Source organism: Hibiscus syriacus, unplaced genomic scaffold (genome assembly GCF_006381635.1).
Source record: "Hibiscus syriacus cultivar Baekdansim isolate YM2019G1 unplaced genomic scaffold, ASM638163v2 tig00112910_pilon, whole genome shotgun sequence".
NCBI lineage: Eukaryota > Viridiplantae > Streptophyta > Magnoliopsida > Malvales > Malvaceae > Hibiscus > Hibiscus syriacus.
Genome location: NW_024063417.1, coordinates 186,748 through 209,097, shown reverse-complemented (window position 1 = coordinate 209,097; position 22,350 = coordinate 186,748). Strand labels below are relative to the sequence as shown.

Below are 22,350 nucleotides of genomic sequence, written 5' to 3'. Positions count from 1 at the left end.
GTGAGGTGGATATTTTACGCGATGACAATGGTGCGCTACGTGATGAGGTATCTACTTTACGTGATGAGGTAGCCGCTCTACGTGAGATTGTTTCATCGTTGCAAAATAAGGTTCATACTCTACGCAATGAGGTAAATTTGTTTAATACTATACTAAAAATGCAAATAACATTTTTTCGGCATTATTTATTTATTTATTTACTGATTTATGTATTAATTTATTTTCAGCGGCTCGATAAGGTAGATGCTTTACGTCGGGTTTTTCTTACACGACGGGGTTCACGCATCAGACGTCGTGCACGTGCCATTACTTCTCCTTTCACCCCACTAGTGCCAAGACTCAGTAAGAAGAAGCCCGATTCACCTGTCATCATTCAAGAGGCGCATCCTATCGTTCAAGAGGCTCCTCTCATCGTTCAAGAGGCCCCTTCCACCGTTCAAGAGGCCCCTGTCATCGTTCAATGGGTCTCTCCCACCGTTCAAGAGCCCGATTCACAACACGTCATTTGTCGACATATTGATAAACCCCCTCTCGTACCCGATATGATGGATGCGTGTTGGCTTTCGTATGAGTTACCGGCCAGTACCATTCCTCAGGAGGAGAGGGAAACACTACCGGACACAATTATGGATAATACCTTTTGGGCTAAGACCGCAGTTGATTTTTATCTACATGAGCGGAGCCAGGGGTGTTATTCTGACATATGCAAACTCGACGATGTTATATATTGGTTTCTTGATCGGTCTTGGTGGGGTATTTTATTAAGGGTTGAAGATAATGGCTACTTCGAAGGGGGATAAGTCTTATATTCTTCTTATATTGCATTTTTATTATTATTTTTTAAATTTATTAATAAATTCACTAATATATGTATTTTTTTTATAAAACAACATATTAATGCATGAGTGTCACGTCTTCTAGTAATAAGGAAATTGAAGAAAATAAAAAATACTCGATGGACTATTATGTCGACGTCTTTTCACGTAGATCACTTAAAGGATCCGATAGATTCTTCATATATGTTGGGTAATGGAAAAGCTAAACTTTATCCTGCAAGGTGGGAGGTCGATAAGGTTAGTATTTATTTTTTGAATATTTTAAAGGTGTTCATAATTTTTATTTGATGTACGCAATTATTTATGATTGCAGGTGTTTATCCCTGTTTTGGAACGTCGTCATTGGCTTCTCGTCGAGCTTCAGCTCCCATCCCTGAAGACAATGGTATATGACATCATGTTGAATTACATACCATTGTCTGATTTAAGAGATATTAAAACAAAGGGATGAAGCGCTCATTTGGCTAAATACTTGGTTGCGATTGATTATTGGACTAATTATGGAAACAAGAAGCCAAAGAAGTTCAAAGTTGCAATGATCAGAAATGAGACTGCGTCACAACAAACGCAGGGAGTCAGAGGGGATTGTGGTCTTTTCGTATGCATGTGCTTGGAACGTTTGACGACAGGAAGTAAATAGTTTCTACCTCCCACTGATAGAGATAGAGGTTCAGTAGGCTTGTGGTTTCGGCATTTTATGGCTAAATCGATATATGCGAGACGCTTCCTACCTGCATCCACGTGCTGAAAGTGTGCATAAACAATTGGTAAGTTTGAGCAAGTGTTGTTAACATATATACTCTTTAATTGGTTTGAAAATATTTGGTTAAGTGCCTAGAATTCAGTAATTTGTTGTTTGTTGGTTTTAGATGTGTAGAAAGTGTTCTTTGAGAAAATGTTTGGTTTCTGCAGGTTAATCCTGAAGTGAGCTGCGTGAAATTGATGTATTTGTGCATAAACAACAGTCTGGGGTACACTTTTTTTTCTTGTTTTTAATTGAATTTTGCATTGAAAGTTGATTTGTTTAATTGATGAGGAAATAAGAATTATTTTTTGCTTGTTTAATTGATTTGTAAAAGTTAATTTGTTTAACTTTATGTGTAAATAAGAATTATTTTTTTGCTTGTTTAATTGATTTGTAAAAGTTGATTTGTTGTTTTAAATTCAATCTGCATTATGTTGAAGGCAAAAAATACCTGTTGAAGGTACAAATTCGCAACACGAAAGGTAAATTCGCAACGCGAAAGTCAAATTCGTGTTGCTATTTTATCGTTGCATAGTCAAATTCGCGTTGCGATTTTTGGTTTGCGATTTCGCGTTGCGAATTTGACTTTCGCGTTGCGAATTCAAGGAAAACACCTTCAAAAAGATAACATACAACAATCTGATAAGTGATAACAACTGAACAGATCATAGAAATGTTCAAACTCAAGTTACTAATGAATGTCTAACTGCAAATGTATGCATTCACACATAAAATACACATAATACAACGTTTGCATTTAAAAATCACCTAAGTTAATAAGTCCCAAAAGGTGAAGTCGGTTATGATTGGGATTTTGATTTGATTGCGATTTTGATTTCCTTTTGCTTGGCACCATATGAGCTTTGGATTTTGATGAGGATCCATATTTTAGTAGAGGAAAAGATGATTATGATGGCACTGATGATCCACAGGTCAACCTTGTATGACCACTTTCCTTGCACCGACTACATGTCGATATCCTTTTCTCTTCACCCTTAAACGGTATACGATCTTATTTTTTGGTCGACCATGTAGCCTGTTGTCCATGACTGGTGGCAAAACTGTTTGTAAGTCATTTGGTATGTCCCACTCAGAAGGATATGGAATAGGGTAGACAATCTCGGCATAAGTGTGTCGATATACTTCTGTAGTGTAGCAATATATAGCGTATGTTCTTGAATCATCTTGGTTTAGATGAAGAGCAACTTTTATAACATGGCCATACGGATAACCAGATGTTTTCCATTTCTTAACACTACACGTCTTTGCATTTAGATCGACAAGTCCATTTGAGTTATTATCTAATACTTCAAACAAAGTGTTTGAACATGGTTCAACTCTCCATGACATTGACTTCACAACACGTTTCATTATCTTTTTTTCAGTCCATGGTGTAACACGACGTTCCAATGTTCATGTAAATTTAAATAAATAATACTTAGGAAAATATATTAAATATGATAAGTTACGAATTTAAAGAAATAAGACCTGCATGGTTTCTTTTCTTGTAGTACCACTGTTGAATAGAGGCTCAAAAAAACTCCATTAACATAGTAATGGTAATTTCCGGGAATGACGACTTAGAGCGTTGATTGATTCTGCACTATTAGACGTCATGAAACCATATTTTGCTCCAAGTTGATGTACTCTTGACCATCTTTCAAACCCGACATCTTCTAGTGTTTGAGCACATTGAGGCAAAACACGTCTTAAACAATTTATATGCTTATTAAAATCCACTTCTCGATAAGCTTTTACAGCCTTCCAGTATGTCCATTTGTGATTTTTTATACCAGCAGACCTTGATTTTAGATTTATGTACAAATGAACACCACAAAGTCCATGAAAAGCATCTGGGAAACACCTTCTAACAACATTGTCAATTGAGTTTGCCCTATCGGATATGATCGTCAGATTGCTAATAGGACCTATACAATCCCTAAGATGCCCCATAAACCATGTGTCCATGAATCGAAGGTTTCAGATTTACCAACCCCGTAAGCTATTGGCAGTATCCCATTGTTAGCATTCATGGCTACTGCTAATAAGTTTACTCCAAGGTATCGACCTTTCAAATGTGCACCGTCAACTATAATAACTGGGCGCATGCAAGTAATAAATGAACGAATCTACAAAATCATATACACAAGAAATATAATCATTTAAATGTTAAATTCATGCAACTAACAAAAATGAGCCAACAAAATTATAATGATTTACTAACCGCAGCACCAATGGCGATAAAAAGCAACTCAAAGCGTCCATCTCTATCTGTTTTGATATGAGTTACCGACCCAGGATTTTTCAAACTTTAAATTGTGACAATAAGCCGACAGTTGGACAAACGATACTTCTGGCGACCCCCTCAACAATTCCAAGGCATAACATTTGGCTCTCCAAGCTTGAGAATATGAGATACTAATCTTGAACCGAGCATTCATGTCAGTCATAATTTCATGTCCCCGATATACCCTTCCATTCAAAAACATTAACTCAGCCAGAAAACCACCCAATACCTTTTTGTTTGCCTGTCAATGGTGAGGAAAAACTTGGGTTCTTAAACATGTATGTTTATCAATAAAAGTCCTAACTTGAAACATTTCGCAATCTTTTATCCTCTTTTCAATCATATGCCATGTAGTCAATCATACACTTTGTTTCGAAACGATCTTTGCTTGATTTGTTAACTTTTAGTTGATAGCCATCTTCCACACATTTCGTATATAAAGCTATCTTCAAGTCTTCCTTTGTATCAAAACAATCATCTTTCTTGATACGAATAACTTTTGTGTAACAATCAATTGCTAACTTTACCAACTCTTCTTCCGGTATCTGAAGTAATTCTGGCATATTCCAGTTATACTCCTGTGGCATTTTCTTCTTTTTCTTTTCTTCGGGGACTTCTTCATCTTTTTCTTCTTCAGGGTTATATAAATTACAGAATGAATGTTCAACATGTTCATTCACAGTCGTAACTTCCTCCTCATTATCATCAATAACATCTTTCTCGGCAGCGGCTGTTTCATCATCAAAATTTGGGTATTGACCAATATTAAAATCATTACATGCAGGGTTTGTTTCTTCTTCTGAAAACATCATCAAAATCCGAGTATTGACCAAGATCAAAGTCCGGGTATTGACCAAGATCAAATTTTGAATACTGACTAGTACTCACAATTTTTCTGTTGGCTCATAATCGTCTAACTGGTCAATACGAAAATCGAATTTGGTGCTGAAAGTTGATTGGGATTTGGATTAGGAAAAGGTTGTGGGTTTTGAGATTGTGTTTGATATTGTGTTTGGTATTGGAAATGTGGTGAAACAAAATTTTCTTGGTGATGAAATTGTGGTGGAACCATTAAATTTTGAGGTTGATAATAACGTTGTACATTGTGAGCACCATAAACTGGGATTGAAGAACTTAGTTGATTACTACCCGCTACTGACCCAACTTCACTACTTCTAGGTTCAACAACATACAATGTAACATCATCTTCTTGTGAAACACTAATGTAAGCAATGAATGTTCAACATCTTCATTGTCGGTTAACAAATAAACTTTACCTTTTCTCTTATAAGATAGCCTAAATCCACTTAGAGGCTCTAAATTCAATTTCTTTGCAACACGTAACATTAGAGTTTCATAAGTTAACTTTTTTAATGACAGTTTTAGTTGAAGATTCATGGGTAAAGGCATATATCGTAAAACATCATGAACATTCTCCCATGACCCTCCAAAACACAAATCTATCCAAACATGATCAACATTAGATGATTTCATTCTACAAATTGTAAATTAATTTACTAAACAAACGAACTATAAACTACATATCATCACTAACTTAGAGAAAAACATACATTTATTAAGTTGATAGTTGATAATTTGGGAGAGAAATCATTGAAAATTTATATAGAAATAAAATTATGTAAAAAAAATTAGAGATGGGGAAGGATGTCGTTGGATATAGGCACGGATGTCGCCGAGAGAGTGATAGATGGAGATGGAATGAGTTTCGATTTAGGGATTTAGGTTATGAGTTGTTGCTGCTGCGTAGTTATATACCAAAAACATTTGTGTTGCGAAACTAAAACCTGCTACGAAATTAAATTCGTGTTGCGAATTCGAAAATCGAGTTGCGAATTTGAAATTCAGTTGCGAATTTGAAATTCAGTGTTGCGAATTTGACTTCTGTGTTGCGAATGTGACTTCTGTGTTGCGATTTACAACTTCGCGTTGCGATTTACAGATTCGCGTTGCGAATTTGACTTTTGTGTTGCGAATTTGACTTCGCGTTGCGAATTTGACTATCGCATTGCGAATTTGACTTCTGTGTTGCGAATTTGGAAACTGGGTTAAGAAATTGGAGTTCGCGTTACGAATTTGTTGGTCATTTTTGCAAATCCAAAAAAAATGGTTAAAATCGTATATTATAAGATTTTCGATCACTGAGGTTATTTTCTCTTTATTATAACATGTGTAAAATCTTTAAGGCTTACTTTCCTGTAAATTAGAAAAATATATATTTAAAACCAGGAGATGTGTGATCATTGCTTATCTCATCCTTTAATTATGAGGTAGGTGTTAAAAACACTAGAAGCAGGGACCTAAGGTAAACGTTTAAAATTTTAGAGTGTAAAAAATTTATAAAATTTTAGGAAGTAAAAATATATATCAATAAAAAATAGATTTTAGGAGAGAAGGATCTAGTTCGAAATATATTTGCTAGCTTGTTATATTAGTTGTACTTTTTTTATTATTATTAATTTAAGGTGTTTAAAGTGATAATATATGTTTTAAAGATTTTCAATCATTTAATAATGACTTCAATACCTTGGAGTTTCTGGTACTCGAACCTAGGACCTCTAAAAACAATAATTCTTTTAATCACTAAGATAACTTAGTTCGAGCTAGTAGTTGCAATTCATTTAGCTGGTTAGAGGTAGTTATTGGGTTTATTAGAGGGTTATAAATTGTATTGGATCATCTGATAGAGCCCATGGAAATTATTCACTATGTTAATGTAATTGCTGAATTATTTGGATATGATAATATTACTTCAATTTTTTTATATAACCATCTGTATCTAATTTATTAAACGATTAATTTAGATTAAGTATTGTAAAGATGAAGATGACTCTCTCAATCCAATTTATTTTATTCATAAACATCATAATTCAAACCTTAACTTTGTTTAAAGAATCTAATATATCATCATTCATTTGCAACGTCAATAATATTATTTCAATAATACATCATAAAAAGAGCACGCAAACATCATATAATATACGTTTTTTTTTCTTTATGATGACGTATAAATATTTGTAAGTGCCAAAATATATATAACATATTACTGAACCATCTAGGATTTAAATGAATAAACAATTAGTTTTAACTCGATTAATATAGATTTTATTACAACACCAAGAATGTAAGTTCAAATCAAGTTCGTTTATGTATTATTGTGGCCTACTACATATCACAAAGTCTCAAAATTTTGGGATCCTCACATATGAATACCATTCAGGCCAATCTATGTACAATTTTTGTGCGTTGAGGATATTTTCGTCCAAAGAAAAAACAAACCTTCTGTTTGGATTTCGAGAAAGCTATAGGGAAAGTTGCAAACGAAGATTTTGATAATATCTTTAATCGTTTTTCATGACAAATTTTGATAAAAAGGTCTCGTAATCCCTTCTAATTTCAAATTTGACAAATTAGTACTTATTATAAAACATTTGGGGCTTCATTTAAAAAAGTAGCACAGGGTTTGCACATCTTTTGGGATGAGTTTGGTTCAAATGTGTATAAAGGTGTATTACTTTCCAACGAATTGATACAACAGAATTTGCCTAGTTTAAACATCATTGTATTGAGAATCAATTATATACACATATTATTATTTCAACGACAAGAAATAGGATATATTGAAAAAAAACTTGTATAAATATATTATTTCAATGAAAGAAAATAACAGGAATACAATATGAATACATGGATTATCATATCTATTTTTCCTTGTATTTTGTATAGACTACTAACAATAAATAGATTCAAACGCAGGCAATGAATACATTCAATGCTTACTATTGTATTTTCATGCATATGTTTAGAATGAAGGGAAGAACCTGTTAAGATTAGCAGGCAAGGAATAGAATTCTTCAGTCCTTGTATCTGTACTGAAAGTCCTGAACTTTTCCCACCAATGCCGTCCGCTCTCGATTCGAACCGAGCTATGCCCGTAACTGTGGGTGCAATCCAAGAAGAATGCAACCATGATTCCCACTGTTGCTGGGGATGAAAATATTACTTGCATAACATTGTTGTACTGCAAAGCCACGAAGAAAATGAAAATCATAATCATAATGGAAAAAAATCTGTTGTTGGGGTAGTAGCATATGCATTGAAATGTAACACTCTGACCCATGTAGAACCAGTGTTAACAGGGCCATGGCCGGAAACTAGTAGATATTGATTGAAATATTGAGGTACCGAGAGACCGATGAAGAGAGAAAATCCGAGTATGAACTTAGTCCTGAAGCTGTTCAGGTTGCAAAACTGAAGGAGACCAAGTCCAGCTGAAGCTGCTCAAGCATGGTATTTCAACAATTAAGTTGATTCATATATAGTTGGTACTGAAACATAATCAATGCATATAGAAGAAACCAGGGATGGATCGAGGGGGGACGGTTGCCCCCCTTAAAGATTTCAAATTTCTATAAATTTTAGCCAATATATGTTCCTATGCATATTTGGATTATTGGATATGATACGAGGATATGACCTTTCAAAGATCCTTCAAATACATGAAAAAACTCGACATACCTGTGTTGGACAAATATTCTTATCCTAATCCACCACTCACAGCCGAGTTCCAGTAACATAATTTATGTGTGTGTTTAACCCAGAAATGTGAAAGGGGTACATACCAACATAGGCAAAGAGGACACAGTACAGAGCAGCCATAATTGGCAATGGTATTGAAGCCAGGACAGCCCCGAATTTTCCTGCCCATGAATTATGACAATATCAGATCAATCTCCATGAAATAAGAAGCCAATGACACTTTAAAGTCCTATTGTCAGCTATTGGTCAACGATTTACAAAAACTATGCTATATTAATTCCTTTATTATGAATTAGTTGCAGATTTTTTTAATCAAAATATGGATTACCCTACCTAATACAGAAAAGAAAAGCATAAAAAGGCTGCGATTTGAATGACTCTCCGACTTCCAACTCTTGTTAGTCCCAAAAGACCTGCATTTTCACTGAATTACAGCAAAATAGCATTAAAACAGATGAAAACTACTTTTCCTTTTTGTCTTGCTTGAATCAACCATCAATTATTTATTGCTGCTTGACCAGCTCTCGGACCCTGACAAAGATTAAGGTGACAAGCACCTAACTGTTCAGGACTAGAGAGCTAACGAATCAACCAGCAATTATTGAAACTAAGACACCAAGTTATTGATATAAAGATATCATCATCAATTAATTCCCTAGAAAATGTATATCAGAGAAGTTGAAAAGTTGATCCTAATTACACTGAAGCAGTGGAGCCACTTCCAGTACCAAATAAACCATTCAGCAAAAGGCCTACTCCCTGGAATTCAAAAGAAAATTGAAGGAGTGGTTAGAATCTATAACTAATGAATTGACACAAAGTTGGGAAATGAACAAGAGGTAAAGGCCATTATTTATTTACCAGCCAGCCAGCACCACGGCTAAGCACAGAAGGTGGCATAGGAGTGGCACTTGCATATCTTGATGCTGCAATAAATGTACCTGTAGACTGCCAAAGAAAATGATGTATACAAAGAGGGATAATCTGCGTCATGATTTATGATCTAGCTGGTTTCTTTATGTATTTTCAAAGATAAGAGTACATATCAGGACTAACATCCCCGAAGTCACACCTCGATGATAGCAACAAAAGAGGCAGCTATCACTGCAACAGCATCACCGGCGTCGAAACGTGGCCTTCCCCATTGAAATGGATATGGAAACCTTATCCTGGATGCATCAAACCAAAGAATTTTAACATGATCATACAACTGAAAGAAAGGTCATTGGAAGTTTGCGTAACCAATATGTCACAATTTAACTGATAGTTAAAATCTCACCAAGGTGCAGCACTGATGAGCCCAGAACGATCAGTACGGCAACTGAACTGAGTTTGTGTTGCTCTGTTATCATAAGCACCAACAGCTGTCAAAATTTCTGCAAAAGCCCATATGATCCCAACGGAGAAAAGTATTGCAAAACGTTCAAATATTCCTCTCCTGGACTTCATCCAATGGGGAACATACTGTAGAGGCATTAGTCATAAACCTTATCAGTTGGTAACTTGGTAAATGGAACTCATTACTATTTGCAACTCTGAGGGAAGATAAACAAAGATCTTGGTAATGAGTCAAGAGTCATGCAAAGGTGAAATCAAGCCCATCACATAATATTTACCGCACTGATATTTGATGCTTTCTTAATGTAATCATTATAATGGCAAAGCAAAGAATGTTCTTAGTAACAAAAGGGTTAAGAATGCAGGTCACCTGAGATAAGAAAACAACTGCTACCAAAGCTGGGAGTCCAACTTCGATGCATCTAGCCAACTATATGCAACAAGGAGAAAACAAAAGGGTCACATTGACAGGAGTGAAACAATTTATAGACACTTAGGTAACATAATGATATGAGCTCTGTATTTTTTTTCTTTTTGGGTTCTATGCATAAAAAATCTCATTTTAATCAAAAGATTCTAACAGCATCCACATGATCAAGCATGCCTCTATTACAGAATGAAAGAATATATACAATATTTACATATCAATGGAGCAAACCATATATCCACCACTAATACTCATGCATTGCTAGTGAAATTGCTAGAACAATAAAACCACAAAATATGCATATCGAGAGGAGTGGACTCACTAAAGACTAAAACTGACAATGTCCATTGAATTTAGCAGTAGTTAAGATTACAGCTTTTGAAAAATAATACTTGCAAAAGATAAAACCTATATAAACATGGTTGTTTTATGTTTGAACCAAAAGCGAACTTCATAGAGAAACTTTGAGGTCTCTCAATCATTAGTGAAGCTGAAAACATGTCTTAATATCGGGTTCATGGTAAGAAGTAGCACAGTTATTAGTCAATGTAACATCCAATCGGCCTAGTTGCCTTAAAACAATTAGTTAGAGCTCAAGATATAAGATGACCAGAACTGTAGCAGCCAGCTTGAACACAACTATCTCTAAAGAGAAATGACAGAATGAAGAGTTTGGTGCTCTTACTTGTGGGAAACCTTGCGCATAGAGCCCAAGTCCTGTGAGAATCACCAGAGGAATAGCTGCAAGAGGGCTGATAAACCTGCATCACAACATATGGAAAAATTCACTGCAACTGCAAAACAAATCCTAAAATTCAATTATGCATGTGTGCCACATCCTACCTCCCAATAATTCTCAAGAAACCAAAGAAACCAGTAGCCATAGTGAAGAATGATGCCACAATAAGACTTCCTTGGAAGTCTCTCATGGATGCTTTAAACCTCTGAAATATCATAAATTTTCATTAGAATAAAAACTAGCCAGGCATTAGAATCATTAACTGTAAATGTCTCTCATCGAAAGAAATTAACCAGGCGGGGATCGATGATGACGATATATCGACTGGATAAAGCAATGGAAATAGAGGGGATGATGTAGGCATAAGAAGCCCCAATCACCACCGGCAGCCGTGTTCCGAACAGTGTTTGCAATAGTGTGTTTATACCCGCTACGAAGAGAATTGTGTTAATAAAATCAGCTTTCTCCACCTGTTTCTCATCAAACAAACAAAACGTTTAGCTCAAAGAGAAGACAGAACTAATGCTATAATGAAAAACTGCGTTCTTACATTTCCACCTCCCATTAAGGGGACAAGTATAGATGATATGATGACAGTGGTACCAAGCATTACCAGGTAATGCTGAAACCCTAGAAGTACAGCTTCAGCTGCAATTTAACCAGAAACAGTTAGCGGTTTTTCCAAATTCAACAAAGAGGAAGAAAGATCAAGTCGAACATGTTAGAATTCCCTATGACTCTTTTAGGTTCAAAGTAACAGAGCATAACGTGAGAGAGATCAAGAGTCTTGAACCAAATACTCTATGTTACTTGAAACACAAGAAAACGAGAACCTCACTAGGGAAACAGAAAAATGGAATGAAACATAATCATTCCTGTTAAAAGTCAAATAATTTAGGTACCAAATTAGGCACCAAATGATGTTTTGTCAAAGTAAAAATTAGGCACCTAATTTTTGTTGAAATTGGGTAATGGGATAATTAATTTTAGTCATTGTAATTTAGGGTATTTATAAGATTAGTCCTTAAGTTTCAACTATAAATACCCTAGCTCATTTAGCTTCAAAATCATCCCAAAGCATTCTAGCTTTCTTCCAATACTAGAGAGATTTTAGAGAGTTTCTTGAGAGTTGTTTTCTCCTTTTTATCTAGAAAGAATTATCATTGTTTTCTCCTTGGTAGATCGAGAGAGGTTGTAATTCCTATTTTCTCATAGTGAAATTCTTCAACCGTTGCCCGTGATTTTTACCCTAAATTTTTAGGGGTTTTCCACGTAAATTTTGTGTCTCTTTTATCTTCATTTTTATTTTCTCAAATTATCAGTTGCGATTTTGCTCTATCTGATAGCCGTCTTCCACAACAATTGGTATCCGAGCCAGATTTGAGTGTGTAATATCTGCTTATTGTCTTTGTGGTTGCCACCAAAAGGTGGATCATCCAACATAAGAAAATAAGAAGGTATTACCCATTCTTTGAGGTTCTAAAAAACTATTCACGATAGTGAAATAGTGGGAGCTATCAATAATAGAAGCTATGGAAACGAAATTTGATATTGAAAAATTCAATGGGAGAAATTTCTCATTGTGGAAATTGAAGATGAAGGTCATCATGAGGAAAGACGGTTGTCTAGCAACTATCAGTGAAAGGCCAGTGGATTTCACAGATGACAACAAATGGATCGAAATGGACGGGAATGTTATGGCAAACTTTCATCTAGCATTAGCAGATGAAGTATTATCAAGCATCGAGGAGAATAAGACAGCTAAGGAGATATGGGACCATCTCACCAAATTGTACGAGGCCACATCGCTGCACAATAAAATTTTCCTTAAGAGAAATTGTACACTCTCCGTATGCCAGAATCTACTTCAGTGACGGAGCACTTAAATACACTGAATACTTTATTTTCTCAGCTTACATCCTTAAGTTGTAAAATAAGAGAACAAGAACGTGTTGAACTTCTACTTCAAAGTCTACCGGATTCGTATGATCAACTCATCATCAACTTGACAAACAGTAATGTCACTAGTCTAGTCTTTGATGATGTTGCAGCTGTTGTTCTACAAGAAGAAAATCGTCGCAAGAACAAGGAAGACAGACAAGTAGATCTGCAACAAGCAGAACCGTTGACAACGATGAGAACGATGAGAGGGAGATCAACAGAACATGGCCAAAGCAGCAGTCACAAACATGGTAGATCGAAGTCGAGGAGCAAGAAGAATTTAAAGTGTTACAACTGTGGAAAGAAGGGTCATTTGAAGAAGGATTATTGGAGTCTAAATAAAAACTCCAATCCACAAGGCAATACCGCAAACACTTCAGATGATGGAGATGCTCTATGCTGTGAAGCGTCAACCACCGTGGAAGAAAGAAAACGATTTGCAGATATATGGCTCATTGATTCAGGAGAAACATATCACATGACCTCAAGAAGAGAATGGTTCCATCATTATGAACCTGTCTCAGGAGGATCTGTTTATAGTTGCAATGATCATTGCCTTAGAGATCGTTGGCATGGGAACCATCAAATTGAAGATGTATGACGGAATAATTAAAGTTGTTCGAGATGTGCGGCACGTGAAAGGCCTGAAGAAAAATTTATTATCCTACGGATTGTTGGATAATAATGCAAGTAAGATTGAAACACGAAAAGGAATCATGAAAGTGTTCCGTGGAGCGCTTGTGGTACTGAAAGGCGAAAAAATAGCTGCAAACTTGTACATGCTGAAGGGAGAGACTTTGGTAGAAGCAGAAGCCTCTGTTGCCTCATGTAGTTCAGATTCGGCAATGCTATGGCATCAAAAACTTGGACACATGTCAGAACAAGGAATGAAAGTCCTTGTGGAGCAAAAGCTACTTCCAGGCTTAAAAAAGGTATCACTTCCTTTGTGTGAGCATTGCATAACAAGTAAGCAGCACCGGTTGAAATTCAACACATCAAATTCTAGAGGCAAAAATGTTCTAGAATTGGTTCACTCTGATGTATGGCAAGCACCAGTAATGTCCCTAGGTGGAGCAAAATACTTTTGTCTCATTTATTGATGACTACTCCAGGAGATGTTGGGTGCACCCTATTAAGAAGAAGTTAGACGTGTTTTCAACTTTCAAAAACTTCAAAGCGTAGGTGGAACTTGATTCTAGAAATAAGATCAAGTGTTTCAGAAAAGATAATGGAGGAGAATACACAAGCGAAGAATTTGATGACTTTTGCAGGAAAGAAGGCATCAAAAGACAGTTCACAGTGGCGAACACTCCTCAACAAAATGGAGTGGTAGAGCGGATGAACAGAACATTGTTAGAAAGAACAAGAGCAATGTTGAGGGATGCATGCCTAGAAAAATCATTCTGGCAGAAGCAGTCAATACCGCCTGTTATTTGGTGAATCGAGCTCCATCAACTGCAATAGAGCTGAAGACACCAATGGAGATGTGGACTGGAAAACCAGCTGATTATTCAAACCTCCATATATTTGGAAGTATAGTGTACGTGATGTACAATACCCAAGAAATTTCAAAGTTGGATCCAAAATCCAGGAAATGCAAATTCTTGGGGTATGCTGATGGAGTAAAGGGGTATCGCTTGTGGGATCCCACTGCCCGCAAAGTGATCATTAGTAGAGATGTTATCTTGTAGAAGATAAACTACAAAGAAAAGAAGACGATGATAGCACTGAAAAGTCAGACTACTTAGATACATGTGGAAAAAGAGTTTGAAGAAGGAGATTCTTCTGAAGCAGAACCAGCACATGATGAATAAGAACCAGAGAGTTCTGAAGCTCCAATAACTCGTTAATCAGATTGTGTGAGAAGACGTCCCAATTGGCACTCAGATTATGTTATAGAAGGTAATATTGCATACTGCCTTTTAACGAGGACGGTGAGCCATCAACATACCAGGAGGCAAATAAACAGCTCAGATGCTTCACTGTGGATGATGGCGATGCAAGAAGAAATCGAAGCCCTTCATAAAAATAATACATGGGACCTTGTGCCACTACCACAAGGAAGGAAGCCAATTGGTAACAAATGGGTCTTCAAAATCAAGCGAAATTATGCATCAGTAGTGGAAAGTTTAATGTCGTTGTGATATGCAAGACCAGACATTGCACAAGCAGTGGGAGTGGTTAGTCGGTACATGGCGAATCCAGGCAAAGAGCATTGGAATATTGTAAAGAGGATCCTCAGATACATCAAAGGGACCTCAAAATGTGCATTATGTTACAGAGGATCAAACTTACTAATCAATGGTTATGTAGATTCTGACTATGCAGGGGATTTGGATAAAAGCAAATCTACTACAGGATATGTGTTCAAAATTGCTGGTGGAGCTGTAAGCTGGGTTTCAAAATTGCAGTCAGTTGTGGCTACGTCCACAACAGAGGCAGAATATGTAGCAGCTACACAAGCCAGTAAAGAAGCAATTTGGTTGAAGATGCTATTGGAGGAGCTTGGGCACAATTAAGAGTATATCTCTCTGTTTTGTGACAGTTAAAGCACCTTGCATCTAGCAAGGAATCCAGCATTTCATTCAAGGACAAAGCACATACGAGTTCAGTACCATTTCATTCGTGAAAAGGTGGAAGAAGGAATGGTAGATATACAGAAGATCCATACCAAAGACAACATAGCAGATTCATGACGAAGGCAATCAATGCTGATAAATTTACCTGGTGTCGATCCTCTGTGGCTGTCAGAAACGTAAGCAACATGAAGGTACAAGGTAGAAAGAATGGTGTGAAGATATGATTATTCCAATCAATCTTCAAGTGGGAGATTGTTAAAAGTCAATAATTTAGGCAAAAATTAGGCACCAAATGGTGCTTTGTCAAAGTCAAAAATTAGGCACCTAATTTGTTGAAATTGGGTAATGGGAAATTAATTTTAGTCATTGTAATTTAGGGTATTTATAAGATTAGTCCTTAAGTTTCAACTATAAATACCCTAGCTCATTTAGCTTCAAAATCATCCCAAAGCATTCTAGCTTTCTTCCAATACTAGAGAGATTTTAGAGAGTTTCTTGAGAGTTGTTTTCTCTTTTTTATCTAGAGAGAATTATCATTGTTTTCTCCTTGGTAGAGAGAGAGGGTGTAATTCCTTTTCTCATAGTGAAATTCTTCTACCGTTGCCAGTGGTTTTTACCCTAAATTTTTAGGGGTTTTCCACGTAAATTTTGTGTATCTTTTATCTTCATTTTTATTTTCTCAAATTATCAGTTGCGATTTTGCTCTATCCGATAGCCGTCTTCCGCAACAATTCCATCATTTTTTCTTCGTTTTTCACGTATTTCGCGTGATTCTCAATTAATGGATTTCCCTAAATATGTTTTTCTTCTCCTTTCTCTCCAACCAAACAAACCTGAAAGTTTGTTTATGGCACATTGAGAGCTTTATCCAGTATTTTGATTTCCTTTTTTTATATGAAACAATGTATAAAAATAGGAAGAAGAAAATACAATTTTAAATAGAACATCAAATGGAAGTTAGGGAAAACAAAAACAGAGCAAGTAAAAAAGAGGGAAAGAAGAAGGGTTATAACGAGAATGAATGTAGAAAGTGGAGTGGAAATGGAAACTTAATAGACACAAACGAAGAGAAAAAGGGAGCTTAAGGTGAGCATACGCCATGAAGGAGCATTGGAGAGGCAGAAATCAACACCAGGGAGCTGGTCTTTGACAGGGAATGGCTGGAAGTCATCGGACTTTCCACCACCGCCACCTCCGCCGACAGCCATCGCTTAACTGTCGACTTTTAGTTGTTGCTGGAAAGAAGTTTGTTTTTAATATAAGGGAGTAAGGAAGAGGAAGAGGAGCACCAATGCATTGCATATGATAGAAGCAGAGGTTAGGGGGCGACGTTTTGACTGCAAACTATTTCTCACTCTTCCTTTGTTGAGATGCTTGTACTCTTCTCTAGTCGAGTAGTTTATTTTAAGTCCTTAAGAACTCGAGTGAACCTATTTGATTTGAATATAGAAGAAAGTTTGACTAAGTCGAACTCGAATAGTTTACGAATTATCTGTCAATATATATATATATATATATACTATCTCGTTCGAACCAAAACGCTCCCTACTCCTTTTTTCAATATATCATTTGAATTTGAATTTGAATATATTAATTAAGTTAAACTCTTAAATCCAACTATTGTAAATAGAACAAACTGAATTGGGAAAGCCGTATTTATTAATGTAATACCTGATTCAAATTAATCCATTAATGAATTAGAAATCAGTGTTAATAAAAAAAAACTCTCAAATCCAAAAATTATGACATTTTAGTCCGACAAATTAATGGGAATCATTTATCATTTTGATTAAAGAGAAAACAATTTGAGTGCACATCCTATCAGCACTAGAAGTCTTCATCTTCCAAACTTGGAATTACAGTAGCTATCATTAACCGTAAAATCAGAATTGAGGTTAAGACAAAAGAGAATTAATGACTGATTGGCCACACTTCCTTTACTTAGTATTCATGCACATCCACATCAAGAGCAAGCATTCGATCGTGTCAAATCGAGTCGAATAAAAAAATTTCAAAATTTTCGAACCGAATCGAGTTGTTCGGGTTTTTATTTAAATTTAATTGTAAATATTTATAATATTATTTTATTCCAATTTAAACGGTTTCTATAATCATATACAATATATATATATATATATTTCTTCATAAACCCTAAACACTAAAATTGAAAGCTAATCTATTAATTACTCAAAAGTTTTGAGTTCTATTTTATAACTTAAATTGAATTTAAAACTTTTTTAGTCGAGTTTATGAAATTACAACTCGAAGTTAATTTGAGTCTAATTTCTTCTAGTCAAGTGAGTCGAAATTTTAAGGGGAGTGGAGTAGTTTTGCTCACCCTATACATGCACATGCAGGAAAGCACTACTAATTAACTTCTCTCATTGGCTGAGTTTCACTTTCACCTCATAAATCTACAATGGAAGCCCATTTCCAATTGCTTTTAGTTTACATTTCTTTTTTTATAATTCTTTCTAGTTTTGGTCTAATTTCATTTGAGATTGTCAAGGTTTGGTTTATGGTTATTGAAACTAAGAATTCAATACTTTAGCAACAAATAATATATTCTTTATTTAAATTTACTTAAAAATAGTAATCTAAAATCATTTCTTTAATATTTTTACTATAATTCAAATTGTAAAACAAACTTGTCTATGTTTGGTTGTACGTAAGGGTGTAAATGAATCAAACTTGAACGAATAAGTCTATGTGGTACTCGTTTGTTTACTTTTTAAGGTGTTCATGTTTGATTCGTTTTCGTTTAAATTTTTAATATCATATTCGTGTTCATTCATTTATTTTTAAAAGTGTTGGTATTCGTTAATTTATTGAATAGGTTTGTGTTTATATATTCAAAAACGGTGAAATTACTCCACTAGTCATTTAGATCCTTAGGCTTCACAATTTGAACTTCAATGCTTATCATGTTTTCAATTTAGTCCATATCTTAACCAATATTTAAAATGTAAAACAATGAAAGAAAGAGGAGAATCGGATAAATGACCTTATAAACGATTCGATAAACAAGCCAATAAACGAGTTTGTTCGTGAACATAAACGAACTGAACACATCTTTAAATATAAATTACAGAAATTAATATAAAAATAATAAATAAATAATTAACTATTGCTTAAGATTGTTTCAAATTTTGAATAAGCCCTATATAACAATAATATATATTCTTATTTTAATTTTATAAGTTAGTTTTACCAAAACAAACTAACATATTGAAAAATTCACCCCAAAAAAACACTGCTGGTCTTCGAATTAAAGTGTTTTAGAAATTAAATTAAAGTTTTCATTTTTCCCCATTGACCCAAATTCAAGAATAAGAGTAATAATCTTATTATATATAATAGTTTTGTTTTGGGCTTTATTAGGTATGGAGCTGTGCCAACCTTGTGTTTTCTTTCTATGGTTGGGTTTTAGTGAACTACAATATTCACAAGGTTGATCTATTCCAACGCTAATAAGAGATTAATTGATCTAAATAAAACCAGATTTTTTCTTCTTTATACTCGTCTAAATAGAAATGAATAGAAATGAATAGAAATACCTAAACAACATTGGTTAAAAGAATGATTGTTATTTTTAAAGATATTGGGTTCGAGCACGACGTCAGAGTATTTGAGCGTTCATTGTTAAATGATAAAGAGTCTTTTGAACAGATATTACCTTATAATCACTCAAGGCTAATGAAATGAATTAATAATGTAGGAGAGGTTGGTGAGTATTGTTAAGCTCAAAATGAAAACTCTCGCGAACTTAAAATTTTCAAACTTAAACTTGAAATGTAAAATTGAAGCTCGAGCTCAAAAAACCTTGAATTCCAAATATTCTCAAATTTAACGCGATTGAAGCTCAAACTCGAACTTAAACCTTAAATGCATGAAAGATTTATATTGTATTTAAAAAAAGCAATAACATATAAATGTTAATATTATTATTAATTTGATTTAAAAAATTTAAAATTTTAATATATTATTTTTTCGAGTTGCTCGTAAATTTTTTAGTTGGTATCAAGTAACTCATTTTGGCTCGTTAAGAATTCGATTCGAGTCGATTTAATTTGAATATTGATCAAATTTTTATTAAATTAATCTTAAATAACTCACAATCTATCTCATCTTATTTATCGTTCTAACCTCGGTAACCGCTCCACACACCCTCGCTCTTCGGTCAAAACTTAGTCAATAAAAATGTTGCTCAAATTGGTTCAAGACTATTATCGGTTCATAGTGATTTGTACTATTTTGATCTGATTCACAATAGTCGACCCAATTTCACTTTATGGGTTTGGCCCAATTAATCTTATAAGTTGACTCAATTTGACTAGGGATAAACACGGGACCAGAACCTGAAGGATTTTGATCTGACCCGACCCTATTAAGTCATATTTTTTAGAAAAATCGAGTTCGAATAGGTTGGATAAGAGGTTTTAGTGGTTATGTTTAGGTTGGGTCGGGTTTAGGGTGAAAAATAACTGACTCAATCCGACCTAAAAAAGTAATTTACCTTATATATTTAGGGGTAATTGCAATAATACACCTCTATATATTACCATATTTTAATTAGATCCTTATTTTTATTGAATAAAAGTAATAATTTTTATAAATATATTATTTCAGGACGGTTTGGGTCGAGTTCAAGTTCAGACTGGATGAAGGGTATATATATTTTTGGATCGGATTTGAGTGGAGTGGAGAGTGTATAATTTTTAGACCAGATCAGGTTGATTGAGAATCCGATCTAATCTATGCCCATCCCTATTTTGACTCATTTGTGCTTGACTTGGGTTCGGTTGGATTTTAGCCTTTTGTGGGTTTGAGTTGTATTTTAGACTTTGTGGGCTTGGTCTCCTTAATCATACGTTGGCTTTAAGAAATTGAATTGCATTAAGATTCCATTTAATAAATTTAGTGGACTCATGTAATGGGCTTGGATTAAATTGAAACAGTTTAAACGAGTTTATTACATTTTTCAAAGTATGATTCTAATTTTAAATTGATCTTTAAATTTATAAATATTTTAATTTTATCCCTAAACTATGATTATATTTCTAAATTAGTCCTCAAATTTTTTAACATTTCAATTTCATCCTCAAACTATGACTTTCGCTCTAAATTGGTACCCAAAATATTTTAACATTCCAATTTTATCCCAAACTATATGTATTTACTAATCACATCCCTTGTTAATAAAATCATTAGACCAAGTTATATTATTATATGTTTGAAAAAAATTAGGTTAAATTATGGTTGAAACTAATTGCATATTTGGATAAATTTAGGGATGAACTTGGAAGATTCAAAAGTTTGGAGACCAATTTAGAAAAAGGTCAAAGTTTAGGGATGAAATTAGAATGTTGAAACATTTAAGGAATATTTTATAATAAGAGTCATACTATAAAAACGAAATTGAAATATTAAAAAAATTTAAGTACCAATTTAAAAGTAGAGTTATAATTTAGGGGCATATGATGCAATTAACTCTAAAATTCATCAAAATTATCATATCATGACATAAAAAATCATAATCAAAATAAAAATTTCCAAATTTATTTTGAAAAACTCTAAGCATATTTTGATTTTAAGCATGCTAAGCAAGGATTTAATCATGCTATGATATCAAATGTTAGATCCAAACAAAAATAAATTAATAAAAATATATATTTAATTGTTGAAAATGAAAATTTTCAATTGTAATTCTAAGATCTAATTTAATACAAAATAAAACATTACTAATCTCTAATCATAGATTTGATCGATGATATAATTGAATTGCTCAGAGAAATTCTAACAAATCACTATATTAATGAAATTGATTGAAGAATTATATCTACTGGGACCTTTAAATATCTCTCTTAAACTTTATAATATCTCACATCTTACACTTTCTCAAACCTTATAAAAATTTCTTATGTTTTTTAGAAGGAAAAAAAGAAAGAAAATCAAAAGAGAAAATAGAATAGAATGATGAAGATGATAGAGAAAAAAATCATTAATCCTTAGAATAAGTCTACAACGCACGTCATATACCACAACGTGCTACTAAAGCGACGTAACGAAACACACCACAAGCAAATTTTTCTTTATTATGTAAATATTAAAAAGTATAAGGACTTATTTAAAACTAATCATTTATTAAAATTTAATTATAATTTTAATGGAATTATAATTAAATTATAATTTTTTATTGAAAATAATAATTATTTAAGTAATTGAATTTGTTTAGAATTAGTATTTTTTAAGTTATATAAGTTAGAATCGATCATTAGCATCAGTCACCGTTGACGACAACATTAACTCACCGGAAAAACTACTACTACAACATTCAACGCTTCAGTTTGCTGTTGTCTAGTTATTTTTAATAAAAATGAGTAAACTACACGTTTAGTACGTAAACTATTATTTTTATTCCGTTTTAGTACCTTAACTTAAAAAAAAATTCAAAACCATACTTAACGTTTACTTTTTGTTTCATTTTAATACCTCAGCTGTTAAAAAGTTAATCACACATATGCCGTGGTATTTTTTTATTTGGATAAATTACATAGTTAATCACTCAACTATCTTCTAACTCCTATTTTGATCACTAAAATTTAAATATTTTGAATGTAATCATTAAACTTTTGAATTGCTTCTATTTTGATCCTCTCTAATGACATGGACTATATTCTTATTATTTTTAGTGTGACATGATAAATTAATTAATATTTAATATCAAATAATATTTAAAATAAAAATAAAAATTTATAATTTTAATTAAACCCTTAATCCCTAAACCCCAATCATCTATCCAAACCCTAACCCCACTAACATCACCCTGACCACCACATAAGAATCCCTTGAAAAATTGTCTGAGAATTGGGAACAAATGAACACAGAGAAACAAATTTAA

The 22,350-nt window shown here is 33.8% G+C and overlaps 1 protein-coding gene across 1 annotated transcript; it reads right to left on the bottom strand.

Moving 5' to 3' along the window:
* Window positions 1-7,648: 7,648 nt before the first annotated feature.
* Window positions 7,649-16,678, bottom strand: LOC120184438 (nucleobase-ascorbate transporter 4-like). The gene is given in 15 exon segments (XM_039188910.1): window positions 7,649-7,907; window positions 8,003-8,163; window positions 8,509-8,586; window positions 8,759-8,785; window positions 8,788-8,849; window positions 9,126-9,184; window positions 9,287-9,373; window positions 9,498-9,594; window positions 9,705-9,889; window positions 10,134-10,193; window positions 10,876-10,951; window positions 11,034-11,134; window positions 11,223-11,399; window positions 11,480-11,577; window positions 16,546-16,678. Coding segments are annotated over 15 exon segments (1,599 nt in total). The 5' UTR covers window positions 16,658-16,678; the 3' UTR covers window positions 7,649-7,688.
* Between the last annotated feature and the right edge of the window lie 5,672 nt (window positions 16,679-22,350).